The sequence below is a fragment of the Pteropus alecto genome, unplaced genomic scaffold (assembly GCF_000325575.1).
Source record: "Pteropus alecto unplaced genomic scaffold, ASM32557v1 scaffold73, whole genome shotgun sequence".
Taxonomy (NCBI): Eukaryota; Metazoa; Chordata; class Mammalia; order Chiroptera; family Pteropodidae; genus Pteropus; species Pteropus alecto.
This window is the reverse complement of record NW_006436284.1, coordinates 4241091-4259500: the sequence shown is the minus strand read 5'-3', so window position 1 is coordinate 4259500 and position 18410 is coordinate 4241091. Positions and strand designations below refer to the sequence as shown.

General features: G+C 31.5%; 1 protein-coding gene and 1 pseudogene across 1 annotated transcript in view; both read right to left on the bottom strand.

Annotated features, from left to right (window-relative positions):
- NDUFS4 (NADH:ubiquinone oxidoreductase subunit S4) overlaps nucleotides 1-18410 on the bottom strand; it is an 88215-nt gene that overhangs the window by 53507 nt on the left and 16298 nt on the right. The window contains exon 2 of the mRNA XM_006912452.3: nucleotides 624-702. Within this exon, the coding sequence (XP_006912514.1) occupies nucleotides 624-702 (79 nt within the window). The remainder of the gene's footprint in view (nucleotides 1-623; nucleotides 703-18410) is intronic.
- Nucleotides 11135-11253, bottom strand: LOC112480240 (annotated as a pseudogene).

Genomic DNA, 18410 nt, shown 5'->3' with positions numbered 1-18410 from the left:
CTGAAAGTCTTAGAAACTTTATAAAATTTATACTATTACACAACATAAGCAGAAACAACAAGTTGCATTTACAGTAACACCACACTTTGAAAAATTTTATGTTATAGTTACCAAAATTCTATCTGCCACTAATTAACAAAAGAATATTATTCATTTGTTGCAGGTTGTAGTCACTCATGCATAATGTAGAAATGAGATGTGTACATTTGTGTATATACACACGCATAATCAGTCACTAGAATAACGGATTCCAGAAAAACCCAATATACTTAATTTTAGATAGTACTGGTATCTTACAACTTAAATAGGAGTATAACTGAGAAAATAAACACTACATGTGTTACCAAAGTAAAAATGTTCTGCTACACATAAATGAAAGTCTTGTAATTTTAATTTCTTAATATTTATATGACTTAATATTTGTGTATAATGCTAAACACAAATTAGTTTTATCTTTCTGTGACAAATACTTCAAAAAATAAATTCTTAAAATTTATACACAACCTAGAAATTCAAATTTAAATCACTTTCTTTGAAGAACCCAAAACACCATTAGGAAAATCTATTGCACAAAAATAACCCTGAAGGCAGAATTCTAGCAGTGTACAGAAAAAAATTCTTACCAATTTTTCATCAACTGTTATGAGTTGCGTGTCTCGAGTTTGGTCCTGTGCCAACCTCCATGTGGAAGTGCTCAACGACCTGCAGTGCAAATTTTTAAATTTAAAAATGATCCATGCAACGAGAAAAGAGAGGCAGACAAATATTACATAGACAAGCTGCTTTAACAATATCTGCCTTATGAAACAAAAAGAATAGAAAGAAAGAGGGCACAAAAATCCTTCTCTCCAATTAGTTCTGTCCGCTGAGTTTTTGTCAGACTCTCACTTGACAGTTCAACACAGGCTGCACTTCATGTCAGTCTATAGGCTGTCACAAAAAGGCCACCATTCACAAGTACGGTACTGCTCTCTATGAGTGGACAGTAGCTAGTTTGTCACCACCAGAAATAAAAATGCAAAACTATATCAATTCTTCTGCAATGCTAATTCCAAAATGATGGCACCAGAATGAAAATGAAAAACCTCAATCATATTCTTAATGGCCTAAAAGTGATAGAATTATTTAATGTTAACCAATAAAAAAAGTTTTTTCACTCTGATTTCAAAACAAAATTAGTTTAAATCGGAAGGATATGTATGATCATTTTAACTACTGTTATTAGTTTGGCCCTATATCCCATTCACAGAATTAAAGCCTGAATAGTTAAAATAGAAATATTAAGTCAGAAATAAAAAGGGCACAGAATCTAGCTCCTTCATATTGGCATCGTCACACACTCACCCCAAAGAAATTAAGGTGAACAGATTTTTTATTTCATGTATACATGAAATAAATATACTGATGAATGTCATAGCTATCATTAATTGTGACAATTTACATTTTAGAGTTTTCCAAAATATTAAGCAATCCTATGTGGATTTCTCTTTTGAAAGTAAGTTAGTATATACAATTATGAATAAAATTTCCAAGCCAACTAAATATAAAGCAGTTTTTTTAATTTCAATAAAATCACCATCATTATTTGGATGTGACACAATCACCAATAACACATGAAATTTCATGACAAACATTCAACTTCCAGTTGTTATGGCATACAGTAGTCCCCTCCTTGTCCACAGTTTTGTTTTCTGTGGTTTCCGTTACTTACAGTCAACCATGGTCAATCATGGTCCAAATATATTGAATGAAAAATTTCGAAGTAAGCAATTCATAAGTTTTAAATTGCACACCATTCTGAGTAGCATGATAAAATCTCATGTAATCTTGCCCAAGACATGAATCATCCCTTTGCCTAGCACATCCACCTCATTTCATCTCATCACGTAGGCACTGCATCATCTCACATCAGGAGAAGGGCGAGTACAGTACATTTTGAGAGATCACAATCACATAACTTATTACAGTACATTGTTATAATTGCTCTATTTTATTAGTTACTGTTAACTTCCTACTGTGCCTAATTTATAAATTAAATTTTGTCATAAGTATATATTAATAAATAAGAAAAAGCATAGGGTTTCGTACTGACCACAGTTTCAGGCATCCACTGGGGGTCTCAGAATGCACTTCCTGTAGATAAGGGGGGACTGCTGTACACAGCTTTATAGAAAATCTACTTACTAATAACAGAACTTAAATACAAAAGGCTTTTTTGTTTTATGAGCATATATTTTTTAATCTGTCAATTATTTCCCAAACTTAATTCTTTGTCACTGTAAATACCATGCTCAGAAATGTTATCTATATGAAATATACCAAATAACTTATTTTATATTATTTTACAAACAGTTAAAATACATGTCCTGGTCATTATACTTAAAAAGTATAATTAAGCATCTTTTAAAATCTATTTACTCTGGAAATCATTATAAACAATAACATGACAATAAAAGCATTTTGAATACTTTTAACCAAATCCACAGAGTGCAAGAAAAAACATTAGGCAATGATAAGAAAACTCAGAAGAACTTGAAATATTAAAAATATTAGAAAATGTAGCTACATTTAAAGAAAATAAAGCTACACAGCTCCTTTAATGAAGAGAAGTGTTAAATCAAAATAGTGCAAATTATTAGATCAAAACCCTATAATCCATGAACTGTACAATTTTGGGCTGCTCATCAGATTTAATTTAAACAATTTTCTCTTAAATTATATAAAATCTTTCTGTACATTGGTCATAATCCAAAGTAAATTTAAAAAATTTTAAAGCATATATACTTTAAGGATATTTTTTATAATTTCAGATTAATCTCTAATCACAAAATGAAGCTATTACATCATTTTCTATAAACATAACTATTATAAAAAATACCAAACAAAATATCTCATATTTATCAGGTTATATATAAAAGGTAACAATAAAAGATAAAAGATATTAAAATAATACTACCAGAAAGAGTTAAAATCACAATTAAAACTTTTTAAAGGGAAAAACTTTTAAGATAGGCTAGATTGCAGAGATCACAAATAGGAATTTTTATTATTTGAAACTATATTCATATAATTTATTTCAGAAAAAAATACCTAAGTAAAAAAAGCACACATAATATGTGTGTGTATATGTGTATTTATGTGTGTATGTTTAGGTTATTTAGGTCATGTGCTAAGTAACTACTCCCTGAACATGGAGACAGCAATTATTATATAAAAATGAAGTCTCAGATATAGAAAATTTTCCTCCAATTCTAAATCATTAAGGTATAAACAAAGATCCAGAGTTAATTACAAACACAGCATTTAATTTGTTATACCTACAAAATGTAATCTACAGTTAATTTTAGATTAAATGTAATAGATACAGCAAATATCTATTTTCTGGTTAGCCTGTAAAAAAAAGTCATATCAATGAAAGGTAGGAGTAAAGACAGTATTTTTAATATTAGACTATAAAACACTATGAAATAAGATATAAAATCTAGAATATATAAAGGAAAAAATAACAGGAGCTACTACATAAAAACTTCTAAACCAAAGAAGTTTAGAAGCTTTTCCTTGTTAATGAAGATAACAAGGAGAAAATATTTAAAAAGACAGTGAAGGATCAAAATCCAAAATATGTGAAAGAGCTCCTACAAATTAATAAGTTTCAAAAGAGACAGTCAAACAACAACAAAAAATCTACCCAATTAAAAATGGGAAAAAGAACTGAACTGACATTTATCCAAGATCTACAACTAGCCAACAAGCACAAGAAGACATGATCAACATTACTAATCATTGGGGAGATGCAAATCAAAACCACAAAATCCAGCATCCATTTATGATAAAAACTCTCAGTAAAGTGGGAATAGAGGGAACACACCTAACATAATAAAGGCCATATATGACAAATCCATAGCTAACATTGTACTCAATGGGGAAAGGCTAAAAGCATTTTCCTTAAGATCAGGAACAAGATAAAGATGCCCACTTTCAATGCTTCTATTCAACATAGTATTGGAAGTCCTAGCTAGGCAATTGGACAAGAAAGAGCAATAGAAGGCATATCAATTGGAAAGGAGGAAGTACAACTGGCATTATTTGCAGATGATATGATACTTTATAGAGAGAACCCTAAAAATTCCACCAAAAACTGTCAGAACTGATAAATGAATTTGGTAAAGTAGCAGGATACAAAATTATTGCTCAGAAGTTGGATGCACTTTTAGACATCAATGAAAATAGAGAAATTAAGAGAAATTAAGAAAGCAATCCCATTAATAATTGTATCAAAAACAATCAAATACCTAGGAATCAAATTAACCAAAGAAGTAAAAGACCTCTTCTCAGAAAATTATAAGTCATTGAAAAAAGAAACTGAAGAAGATACAAATAAATGGAAGCATATACCATGCTCATGGGTAGGAAGAATCAACATCATTCCAAATGGCCATACTATCCAAAGCAATCCATAGATTCAATGCAACCCCTATCAAAATATCAATGACATTTTTCTCAGAACTAGAAGAAATAATCCAAAAATGTATATGGAACCACAAAAGATCTCGAATAGCCACAGCAATCTTGAGAAAGAACAACAAAGTTGGAGGTATCATTCTAATATATCAAACTATACAAGGCTCTAGTAATCAAAATATCATGGTACAGCTATGTATCAAAACAGATATATAGATTAATGGAACAGAATAGAAAGCCCAGAAATAAATCTGTGCCTATGTGATCATTTAATCTATGACAAAGGAGGCAAGAATATACAATGGGGTAAAGATGGTCTCTTGAGGGAAAACTGGACAGATACATGCAAAAAAATGAAACTGGAACATCTTCTCACACCATATACTTGAAATGAATAAACTCAAAATGTATTAAAGACTTAAATGTAAGAACTGAAATTATAAAACTTCTAGACGGAAATATAAGTAGTAAACTATGATATCGCTACTAGTAATTTTTTTTCTGATATATCTCCTCGAATGAGGGAAACAAAAGAAAAAATAAACAAATGGGACTACATCAAAATAAAAGTCACTGTATAGGATTTTACCTATTTAAACAGATGTGTAGTGACATCTCGTTTTATTTTTCAATTCCCCAATGACATATGATGTTGAGACATTTTTGCTTATTTGCCGTCTACTTATCTTCTTTGGTGAGGTGTCTGTTCATTTACCTAGTTTTTAATTATGCTGTTTTCTTATTGCTAAAGTTTACAGAGTCTTTGTATATTGTGGATACAAGCTCTTAATCAGACATGTGCTTTCCAAATATTTTCTTCCAAGCTGTGCGTGTCTTTTCACTCTCTTTAAGTATCTTTCACTGAATTTTTAATTTTAGTAAGATCTCAATCATGTATTTTTTATTTCTTGGACAGTGTTTTTTATTTTGTAAGTAAAAACTCAGTATCAAACCAAAGGCACCTAGATTTTGTCTTATGTTATCTTGTAGAGGTTTGACAATTTTGCTTCTTACATTTAGGTCTATGATCCATTTTGAGTTAATTCTTGAGAAAGGTGTAAAGTCAATGTGTAGACTGACATTTTTGTATGTGAATAAGTTCCAGTACCACTTATTGAAAAGATTATCTTTTCTCCATTGATTGCCTTTGCTCTTTTCCCAAAGATCAGTTGACTATATTTAAGTGTCTATTAAGTGTCAGGACTATTAATTCTGTCCACTAATCTATTTGTGCATTTCTTTGATCATGCCACACTGTCTTGATTACTGTGGCTATGTACTAAATATTGAAGTGAGTTAGTGTCAGTCCTCTGACTCTGTTATTCTTCTTTACTATTATATTGAATATTTTTGGGTCTTTTGACTTCATAAACTTAATATAAGTTTCTAGATATCTGCAGAGTAGCTTGCTGAAGTTTTGATTGAGATTGTGTTGAATGTATAGATCAAGCTGGGAAAAACTGACTTCTTAACAATATTGAATCTTCCTATCCATGTATATTTATTAGGATATTTTCTTATTTCTTTCATCACGGTTTTCTAGTTTTCCTCATACACATCTTGCAAATACTGTTTAATACTTCAGATATACTCTTCAAAAAGTCTGAATGGTGAAAAGATAAAAAAAAAACATTTGCACTGGAAAATAGTATCTGAATAAAACTAATATTACTGTCTCAACGTTCGAACACTATTCTCCCTTTGAAGTAAAATAACCTTATCAACTAAGAATAGCAAAATCCCCACATCATTACAGTAGTCTGAAAACATGGCTCCAAATATCTTTTACACTCCTTCCTCCCATCAAGAGCTAGAGGTCTATGTTCTCCATTCCTAAAATCTCTGCCCTCTTATGGCTTGATCAATATAATACAAAAGTGAGGCAATGCGTGTTTCCAGGCTCAGGCCTTAAAAAACTAGCAGTTTCAACTTCTTGTCTCTTAGAACATCGTTTTTCGGGATATTCACTCTTGTAAACCAGTCATTATGTATGAGAATGTCCAAGGTGCCCCACTGACAGACCCATGTGTAGAGGAATCAATAGTCAATACCGCTCTGCCAGCCATGTGAGTGAGCTGTTGGACAAGGATCACTAGCTCAAGTTAAGCCATCCCCAAGACACCACGTGGTGCAGAGATAAGCTTCCCAACCAAACACTGCCCAAATTGCCAATTTGTGAGTAAAACAAATGATTGTTGTTTTAAGCAATTTTCAGAGTAGTTCATGTCCAACTATAGATAGCAAAAACATCCCTACAAATAATTGAATATGGGTTTATAAACATTAAAATCAAACCAGTAACTTCGAAGGACAAGAAATGGACTGCTGGACTTCTAGACAAAGCAAAATTCCTAATCTTAAATACAAATTAAAGAATTAATTAATCCTAAACCTTTTGATTAAAGCCAATTATGTTTGTTATCAACTTATTGCCAATTGAATTAATCAAATTCACATTAAATCAGAAAGTGTTCAGTTCCATACTAAACCATAAGAAAATATTACTAAGAGTTCTAATTGAAATAATAAAAAAATAATATATACATAGTCTCTATGTCACAATAATTATCTCAGACTTAAAATATGTTGATATGTGGGTCAATCACTTTCAAGTTAGTGATCTTGAAGCTTTTCAAGATCTTAAAATAACAGAGAAAATTTAAACTGTCTTCATTATACTGTGTACTCAGTAGGAAGAAGAAAGAACTACTTATAAATAGAAAAAATAAAGATAAGGAATCAAGAGACCATGTTAATATTCTCGAAAATATGTGGAGTAAAAATAAAGATCCTATGAATACTCTGGTTAAATTCAATGGAAATAACAGTGAAGATACTTTATAATCTTTGAATCTAATTCAGATTTATCGTAATAATTTCTAACTTTTACCCACAGTACTTAATATTATCTTTAAATGTTCAACTAGTCAAGTCAATAAAAATTAATAATCTTCTGCCCATAGATTCCTATTTCCCATTCTTTTGAGCCAGGTGGAACTTGTAGCAGGAACTAATAGTAGTTGTGCCTCTGGACACAACTCAAACCAAAAACTTAAACTAATCCTTTGAGAGTCATCCAAGAGACTAGGAAAGATATGTGTAATATGGATAAGGGTAATTATGTTCACATGATATTATGATATTGAGGAGTAATAAGGAGAATGTGGGTGAGGTTTCTGAGGGTGGTAACAAAGAAAATGGAGGGCATGATGGAAAATGTATAGTCAAGGAGAAATACATCCAAGTTTACAGCACCAGGTTATCAAATAAATAGAAATGAGGTAAAAATTAAAGGAATAAGAAATAAAGATGTCATGGTGATGACAGTACTATTACAAAACACAAGAAATATATGAAAAGTTCATATTTAGAAAGGTTAAATTATTGAACTATATTGGCCACTAAAGAAAAACTTTACTGGTTTGGAATGCCTTAAAAGAAGGAATTAAGTTGCTTGTTCTTTGGCATGTCTTGTAATTAACTGGAAGCAAATTTACCACAAAGAAGTCAATGATTAATCTACAAAATTCTAGATTAATCATTGTTAACCAATGATTAATCAAAATTTAATAACTGTCATAGGGAAGAAAAATTCATAAAAATAACCAAGAAAATTTGAAAAACAACTATAAGGTAGGATCTGCCTTGCCAGCTAATATGCTATAGTAATTAAAATATGGTATTAGCATAGGCAAAGACACATAGATCGAATAAATAGTACTGGTCAGAATACAAAACTAGACTATGTAAATCTGTAAATTTATTATATATGTACAATTTTAAATCAGTGGTGAAAGGTTGGACTATTCAATAAAATGATAGAGACAACTGGCTATCCTTTCATGAAAGAAAAATATCTGAATCCTCATAAAATAGTTACATCACAGACCAAAGAATTCTAGATGAATTAATACATTAAAAAAAAATGTGTTGTGTGTTTAAATTACTGGAATAAAATATAAGAATTTTTATAACTTTTAGATAGAAAAGTTTTCTTAATCAAGACACAATAACCACAAACTATGAAAGAAATATAACTTCTGAACAACGAAAGGCACTACAAACTAAATTTGAAAAAGGAAATGTCAGATAATAAGTATAACATGCATAGCGGATAAAAGACTAATATTTTTAAATATTAAGGACTCAGGAAACCAAGACAAAAATCACCTCAAAAAGAGAGAATGGATATAAACATGGTAGATATTATCAACTACATCAATAACCACTTGAATTGAGAATGGTCTAAATACACCAACTGAAGAGAGAATGTGTCCAAGTAGATAGAAAAAAAAGACCCACCTATACGTTGCCTAAAACCATTTTAAATATAAAGACAGATAGATTAAAAGTAAAGAGACAAAGATATATATACCATGCTAACAGTAATCGAATCTTACTGCAGTAACTATATTAATCTCAGACAAAGCAGACTTCAAAACAAGGAAAATTATCAGGAATAAAGAACAGCATTACATCATGATAAAGGGGTTAATTTTCCAAGAAGACATAAACAATCCTTAAGGTATATATGCCAAACAAAAGAATGTCAAAATATGTGAGGCAAAAACTGGAAGAACTACAAGGAGAAACAACAAAATCCACTATTATAGCTGGAGACTTCAACACTCTTCTAATAGTAACTGACAGAGCCAGCAAACAATATCAGTAAGGACATCGTTAAACTTAACAGCCCCATCAATTAACTGGATTTAACTGACATTTATGGAATATTTCATCCAACGACAGCAGAATACATTTTCTTCTCAAGCTCACATGGAGTATTCACCAAGATAGGCCACATCGTGGGTCATAAAACACACCTTAAGAAAAGCACAATGTATGCTCCCAGTCAACAAGGAAATGAAACTAGAAATCAGTAACAGAAAATTGGAATATTTCCAATTATCTGGAGATTAAACAACACACTTCTAAATAACTTATGATTCAAAAGAAACCTCAAGAGAAATTTAAAAATATTTGAATAAATGAAAATACAACTTTTTAAAATTTGTGAGATTCAGCAAATGCAGCATTTAGAACTTTATAGCACTGAATATGTATGTCAGAAAAAAAGAAAAATCTAAATTCAATAATCTGTTTCCATCATGAAAAACTATAGAAAAAAGCAATATAAACCCAAGGCAAGCAAGAAAAATAAAAATTACAGCAGAAATGAAATTGTAAAAAGGAAATTGGTAAAGAAACATCAACAAAACCAAAAACTATTCTTTGAAAAGATAGTAGAGTTGATAAATCTCTAGCCAAGCTAACCAAGAAAAAAGAGAAGACAAAAATTATCAGTATCAAAAATCAAAGAGATATGTATCATCACTACTCATATCATGGAAATGGACTTTAAAGGATTAATAAAGAAATATTATGAACAACTAATTCTATGCCCATGAATGTGCTAACTTAGATAAAATGGACTATTTGAAAAACACGAACTACCAAAACTTACATAAGGAGAAATAATCTGAATAGGCCGACAGCTATTCAAGGCACTGAATTCATAATTAATAACCTTCCAAAAAAGAAAGCCCCAGGCCCAAATGGTTTCCTGATGAATGCTATCAAACATTTAAGAAGAAATTATACTAATTCTCTACAGTCTGTTTCAGAAAATAGAAACAAGGGAACATGTCCTAACTTATTCCACAAGACCACCATTACTTTAATATCACAACCAGGTAAATACATTTTTAAAAAATAAAAACTACAAACCACTATCTCTTATAAACATAGATGCAAAAATCCTCAACGAAATTTTAGTACATCAAATCCAACAATGTACAAAAAGGTTTATATACCATGACCAAACGGGATTTATTCCAAATATGCAGGCTTGTTCAGTATTAGAAAATCAATTAATGTAATCCAACACATCAACAGGTAGAAAAAAAGAAAATCACATGATCATATTAATTGTCACATAAAAGGACCAAATCCGACACCTATTCATGCTAAAAACTCTCAGCTAACTAGGACTGGGGGAGCTTCCGTAACTGGATGAAGAACATACACATAAAATCTACAACACATATAAGGGTACCTAGATGCTACCCCTCAGACTGGGAAAAAGGCAAGGATATCCCCTCTAGCTACTCCTAGCCAACATTTTACAGGAAGTCCTAGCTAATGCAATAAGAAAATGAAATCAAAAGAATGCACATTGGGAAGGAAGACATCAAACTGTCCTAGTTTGCACATGACATCACTGTATATAGAAAAAGCTCAAAGAATCAACAAAAATCCTCCTGAAATGAACAAGTAATTACAATAGCAATCTGCAGGATACAACATTAATATGCAAAAGTAAGTTGTGGGGATGTAATATATAGCATAAGGAAAAAATAGTTATTATAGTAATAACTTTGTATGGTGACAGATGTTTACAGATTTATTGTACTGATCACATTGTAAGAAATATAAATGTGAATCGCTATGTTGTACACCTGAAACTAATACTGCATGTCAACTAAACTTTAAAAATAAAGAGGATATGCTTGTGAGCAAGCACGTGATTACCCACATCAATATCATTATTGAATATATTTATTTATTTATTCATTCATTCATTCATTCATTCATTCATTTATTTGGAGAGGTAGCCCTTGGTTGACCTCATGGATTCCAAGGACCTTATCAGCTTACAATCCCTTATTTTTTACGCCTACAGCACCTGGTCTTCCTAGGTGGTCTCCCATCCAAATACTAACCAGGCCCGACCCTTCTTAGCTTCTGAGATCAGACGGGATCGGGCTTGTTCATAGTAGCATGGTCGTAGACCACATCAATATTATTATACACATATGTGAATGTTAGTAAACAAATTTATGGAACCTGCAAAAAAAGGTCAACTGTTTTCCTATATAACTAGCAATGAATAACTGGAATTTGGTATTAAAAATACAATACTATTTACATTAGCACAAAAAATAAATACTTAAGGATAAATCTAACAAAATATATAAAAGGGCTATTTGAGGAAAACTAAAGAACTCTGATAAATCACAAAACATCTACTTAAAGGACAGTCCATGTTCATGGATAGGAAGACTCAATATAGTTGTCAATTGTCCCCAACTTGTTTTATAAATCCAAAATCAAAATTCCATAAGTTATTTTGTAGATATCAGCAAGCTGATTCTAAATTTACACGGAAAGACAGAAGACCTAAAACTGTCAACATAATACTGAAAAGAATTACGAAGTCAGAGGATTGTCACTAACAGATTTCAGACTCACTACACTTATCAGTAATCAAGAAAGCGTGTTATTGGTAAAAGAAGAGGTAAATATATCAATGGAACAGAATTGACAGATCAGAAAAGGACGCTTAAATATAGTCAACTGATCTTTGAGAAAGGAGTAAAGAATCCAATGGAGAAAAAGATAATCTTTTCAATAAGTGGCATTTATCGACATGCAAAAAGTTCCACACACAAAAAAATTAATCTGCACTGACCTTACACCTTTTACAAAAATTAACTCAAAATGGATCACACACTTAAATGTAAGAAGCAAAACTATCAAACTTCTACAAAATAACATAAAAATCTAGGTGTCCTTGGTTTGGCACTGAGTTTTTAGATTCAACACCAAGAGCATGATCCATTAAAGAAAAAATACATGAGCTGAACTTCATCAAAATTAAAAGCTTCTCCTCAGTGACAGACTAAGAAAATGAAAAAACATGCACAGACTGGGAGAAAACATTTGCAAAACACTTATCTGATAAAGGCCTTGTATGCACAATATAAAAAAGAACCTTTAAATTCAACATTAGAAAAACAACCCGATTAAAAAGTAGGCAAGAGATCTAATCCCACCTCACCAAAAAAAGCTATGTAGATTGTAAAATAAGCATATAAAAAGGGTTCAACATCATGTCATTAGGAAACTAAAAATTAAAAATACAATGAGATGCCACTACACACCTATTAAAATGGCTAAAAAGAAAAAAAAAAAAACTGACTCCACCAAATACTGGTGAGCATGTGAAGAAACAAGAAATCTCATTCATGCTGGTGGAAATGCAAAATGGTATGGCCACTCTGGAAGACAGTTTGGCAGTTCCTTACAAAGCTAAACAAAGTTTTAACATATAATCCAGCAACTATGCTACTAGGTATCTACCCAATTGAACATAAATCATATGTTCACAAATATCTGCAAAACAATGTTTATCACAGTGTTTATAACTGTCAAAAATTGCAAGCAACCATGACAGCCTTCAATAGGTGAACTGATAAACTGTGGCAGAGCCATACAATGCAATGTCATTCATTAAGGAAAAGAAATGGGCTGGACAAAGTATTTGCAAGTCACAAGTCCGACAAAGAATTTATATCCAGAACTACTAATTTATATATAGAACTACTAAAACTCAACAACAAAACAACACAATTCAAAAATGAGCAAAGGCCTTGAAATAGGCATTTTTCCAAAGGAGATATACAATTGGCTGATAAGCACATGAAAGATGTTCATCATTACTAATTATCAGTGACATTAAGGGAAATACAAATCAAAACCAAGAGATAACACATAGTAGTCATTAGGATGGTGAGGGAAGGAAAAAAGGAGGGAAGGAGGAGCAAGTGTTGGCAAGGATGTGGAAAATTTGGAAACTGATGGGAATGTAAAATGGTATAGGTGCTATGGAAAACAGTATAATCACTAAAAAATTAAAAACAGAATTACCACATGATCCAGCAATTCAACTTGTAATATATGCCCAAAAGAATTAAAAGCAAGGACTCAGCTAGATATCTGTTCAACAATGTTTATAGCAGCATTAATCACAGAAGCCTAAGGTGGAAGAAACCAAAGTTTCCACTGATGGATGAATGGATTAAAAATGTGGTATATATAGAAATGAGATATTATTCGGCCTTAGAAAGGAAGGAAATTCAGACACGTTCTACACCAGGGATGAACCTTTAATGAATGCTAAATGAAATAAGCCAGTCGCAAAAGGATGAAGAGTATATGATACAAAGTACCTAGAGTAGTCAAATTCATAGAGCGGAAAGTAGAATGGTGGTTGCCAGGGGCTGGCTGGAGAGGAAAATGGAGAGTTATTGTTTAATGGGTACAGAAGTTGTTTTGGAAAATGGAAAAAAGTTCTAGAGATGTATGGTAGTGATGGTTGCACAAAATGAATGTACTTAATGTCACTGAACTACAATTAAATAGTTAAAATGGTAACACATAAAATATTATGCATTTTTTACAATTAAAGTAAAAAAGAATATTCCTTATGAAGAAACTGTTGACACTTGGTTTATAACACCAATAAGGAGGAACAAACACAAAAGTTTGTCAAAGCTAAAGATTTATAACTTTGCTTTGAGAATACCTGTTCATGTACATATGTAGAAATTCTCTCTCTCTCTCTCTCTCTATATATATATATAATCACTCTTCATCATGTACATATGTAGAAATTCTCTCTCTCTCTCTCTATATATATATAATCACTCTTCACAAATTTTTAGAAGACCAAACTATAGCTATTGAACTTCAATGTTATTCATTTGCACTCTCATGTAGCATATTTTCCCAAATTATACTTTTAAAAATATTTCTAGTATGTCTAATGTAATAAAAAATAAGTGATGCTTCGTTATCATATTTAATACTAATTACCAGATCATTGCATTGGCACCGTTATTCGACACGTTTTGCATAAAAATAATTGAGAATTTTGAATCTTTCTTCACTAACAGATTTCTATTACAAGTAAGCGCATAAGAGCAAACTTCTTTAATATATTTATGAAAATGTAATGTACAAAACACAATGAAAAGCAAGCCCAGTTGAACCAGTCTACTCCTCTGGTCAAATAAGTAACTACTAGACATTTTCATTTACCTACCTAGTTTACCTTTCAGCATCAAGACCCTTAATTTAATCACAGTGGGATTACTTCAGAGGTACTTAACCACCCTGTTTAAATGATTCTACTAATTAACCATGCATAAATCTGTGTTCCTCATAAGGCTGTGTGTTAGAAATTATGGCTGTGCACCAAGACTCCAGTTCTACCAAGCATATGGTGAGATTACACTTCACTGCTATCTCTGAAGTTAGGTGTGGGCATGAAACTTACTTCCACCAATGAAATGAGAGGAAGTGAAACCATCTAGAAAAAGCTTTAAAAGTCAGTGCATAATTACCTCTTTTCCTCTGTCAGAGTAAACAATGGTGGTTAGTCTGGGTCTTGAGTGAGGATAAATGGAGGGGTAGAACTCCCAGCAAGGGACATGAAGCATGAACAATAAACTGTTATTTTAAGCCACAGATTTTGGGGGTATATATCCTGACTGATTTAGCTTGATAGGCAATTCTCTATCTACGCTATTCTCCAGAAAATGGCATATGAGAATTTAGGTTGTCTGATGAGTTTTACTTTGATTATTTGAAGTTGGGAATGTTATAGATCGTTTTCTATTTTCAAGTGAATCAAGATGTCACTTTTAAAAAGCTACATTTTTAGTCTTTAAAGGCAACATAATTTATTTTCTAATGCCCCCAAAGTTTAGGTGTCAAAAAGCCATTGGATTATTTGCTTCACACCAGCTTTAATGCTGTTTCATCTTGGATGGCTCGCCTAATTAAAAAAAAAAAGAAAAAAAGGCTATGTATTTTATTTATCACATTAATCTTCACTTTAAAGTATTCCAACTTGTTGCTTATTTGCTTCAGTTTAGGAATCTTTTATGATAAAACTTCTAACATAAAACCATTGGGATTATGTATCACAAATATATTTATAATAAAATAATAAATTTGTTCACATAAAATATGCTGAATTTATAGGACATAACAGTTGAACAGACTAGCATTCATCATTTAGCAATGTTACATCAAAGAGAAAGCTAGTTGGTAGGTGTTGCTTACTCTTCAATTCAAAGATGAAGTATCTGTCCATCCGCAGATCTGGCACTCTTGGGTACCCTATTTTTTAAACGCTGATGATTACACGATTAAAAATAATTACAAATATATTTAGAAAAAATATATTTAGAAATATATTTAGAAATATATTTAGAAAAAAAATCACTTTTTTTTTTTTTAACTTCATGAAACAATTTGGAAACAGTCACACAATGATTTCAGAGTTAGTCAGACCGATGTTAAAATTCCGGACCTGCCACTTAAGAACGATGTGATCTTGAACAAATTACTTCACAACTCTGCACTTCAATTTCCTCATTTACAAAAATAAGGATAATAATACCTCATAGAATGACTGGCAGAATTAAATAACATGTTAAGTAATTGCCATGGCGTGTCTGGTGTAAAGAGAAATAAATGTTCATTTCTTTCCATCTAGTAACAAACAGGAACAGTTCATTTAGCGGCAAGAGAGGAAATGTAACCCTACAAAAGATTAACAAACACTTCTTTTCCAGATTTTCTCTAAAAAAATGTAAACGGCTAACTCTTCTGTCCAATTAACCACAAAATACTACCAAATCCACAGGTCTACTTTCGTCCTTCTTCCTTCTCACATGGACTACTGTAACAATCACTTAACCGGCCCCTGTCTCTAATCCTCTTCTACATCACCGAGCAATAATAATCACACCACTCCTTTGCTTAAAATCCTTCATTGGCTAGTGGTAACTCACCTCAAAAAATAGAAGTATTTAGGGATGGAGTACCATGAGATTTACAATTTACTTTCAAATAGCTTAGGTAAAAAAGACGTATACATGCATTTTGCTCATCTACATACATACGCATTCTCATATATATGCATTTTGCTTACCTATATACATATAATACACAAATGCAAAATGAGCAAAAAACAGCAAAATAATGTGGGTTTATGGATTCACTGTACTCTTTTCTGCACGTGTAAAGATTGTAATAAGAAGTTGTAAAACAAAGATCAAAATAAAAAACTATTAGTATGCTTCATTTGTGGAAAATGGAAAATAAGAATGTATTTGCTTGAATATGCATAGACAAACTCCAAGCATAAGAAACTAATAACAATGATATATTGGTGGGGGAGGAGCAGTGGTAAATGAGCAGATGGTGGGCATACTAGAGGAAGACTTACATATAATTTACTTATATAAACGAAACTCTATGACTGCATTATCTATTCAAAATATTACACTGAAAAAGTACATTGACCATATTTCCACTTACTGTATATGGTTAACGTGAGGATTAAATGAGACAACATATATAAAGCTTTAGTAAGTGCTTGGCACTTGGTCAAAACTCAACAAATGTTAGCTAGTCCAGCTGTTAAAGAAAAAAATGGTAATAGAACCATCTAACGTGTATACCCTTGGGATGGTTAGTTAGTTACACTCTCCAGAAGAGGCTACTTCTATTTTCAAATACCATTATTAAAATTTATATCATAGGATGTTTTTGATTGGCATAAACCAAGACCAAAATTGTTTTTCCTCAATAAAATGAGTGGTGCTTGAGATGTATATATCTGGCTAGAAAAACTGCATGGGCACCACTGAACAAGGTTTAACAATTGAGCAAGCTCGGCAAGCCTAGACTTTTAAAACAGCACTCAAGGTCTAGAGCTCCATTTGGGCCTATGATCTCCCACCTGAAGAAAGATATTGTTGCCTGACTTGACTAGACTACTGCTATTGTTCATCTTCAGTAAACCAATATAGAGGCTGTAAAGTGGGCACCTCTTTAAGGAGGCCCCTGCTTCCTGACCTGACCACAGACCATTCCCATCATCATAATTTATTACCTACCCTTTTAGTTTATCATGGTATCACCTCATTGAGCTACTAAGATTAAAGAGATATAAATGATAAGCACTTAGCATTGTTCTTGATATATTCCAAGTAAAATTATTAGTAATCATTATTATTCTTGAGAAAGTAATGTTAAATTTACAGTGAAATTTCATTTAAAGTTTTTATTAGCTTAACCTGAACTTTATGCCAATTCTAAGACATGGATTCAACTACAAAAAAAGTTCAGAGTAAAAATTTAACAATTCACTTCCCTAAACAGCTACAGTAGATGTTTGCTACCTATGACCTATTTTAGAGCAATCGTTTTTGGAAATAAGGCACAAATCAAGGAAAGTTTTAGTAATAAATTAATGTAACTAGATGTGAGTTCTTAATTAAAAAAAAAAAAACTGAAAATATCCTGCACTAGATAACAGAACAGTAATACTCTGAAATACCGTATTTTTTAACTCATGTCTGTAAACTTGAAAAACTTAATTTGTTTAAACAAATTCAAAGAGAATTTTAAAAAAACAAGTGTAAATTACAATCTAGACTTTATCACTTCATAAATGTAACAAAATATATATGCACAACTGCACAAAAGATTACATAAAAATAAAGACGCACACACTGAACTTCACAGTGGTTAGCTTAATGAAGAAAACAGCCTGCTTGTTATTCAACGAACAGTTTTACAGGCTTTCACACCATTTAAGAAAACCTCAACTATTACTAAAAGATTTATCCAAATTCAGTTATATAACTCAGATTACTACACCTGAACAGAGTAATTAAAACTCCCACTGACTTCTCTAATTACTTAACTAAACACCCAAGTCTGACTTTTAAATAAGTTTTGTCAGAATTGTATGTGATTTGATTTCAATCACAAAACTAATAAGAACATGAGACATAAAACCAGCACTTTTTCCACTGACTTTCCATAACATTCCATCTTTTAAAAATATTCACCCAAAGATTTTTAAAAATGTAAGTGTAATTAACATATAACAGTATATTAGTTTCAGGTGAATAACATGATTAGACATTTGTATAAATTGTTAAATGACCACCACAATAAGTGTAGTTACCATCTGTCACCATACATAGTTTCAACCTTTTTTCTTGTGATGAGAACTATTTAAGATCTACCCTCTTAGTAACTTTCAAATATGCAATACAGTATTATTAACTATAATCACTATG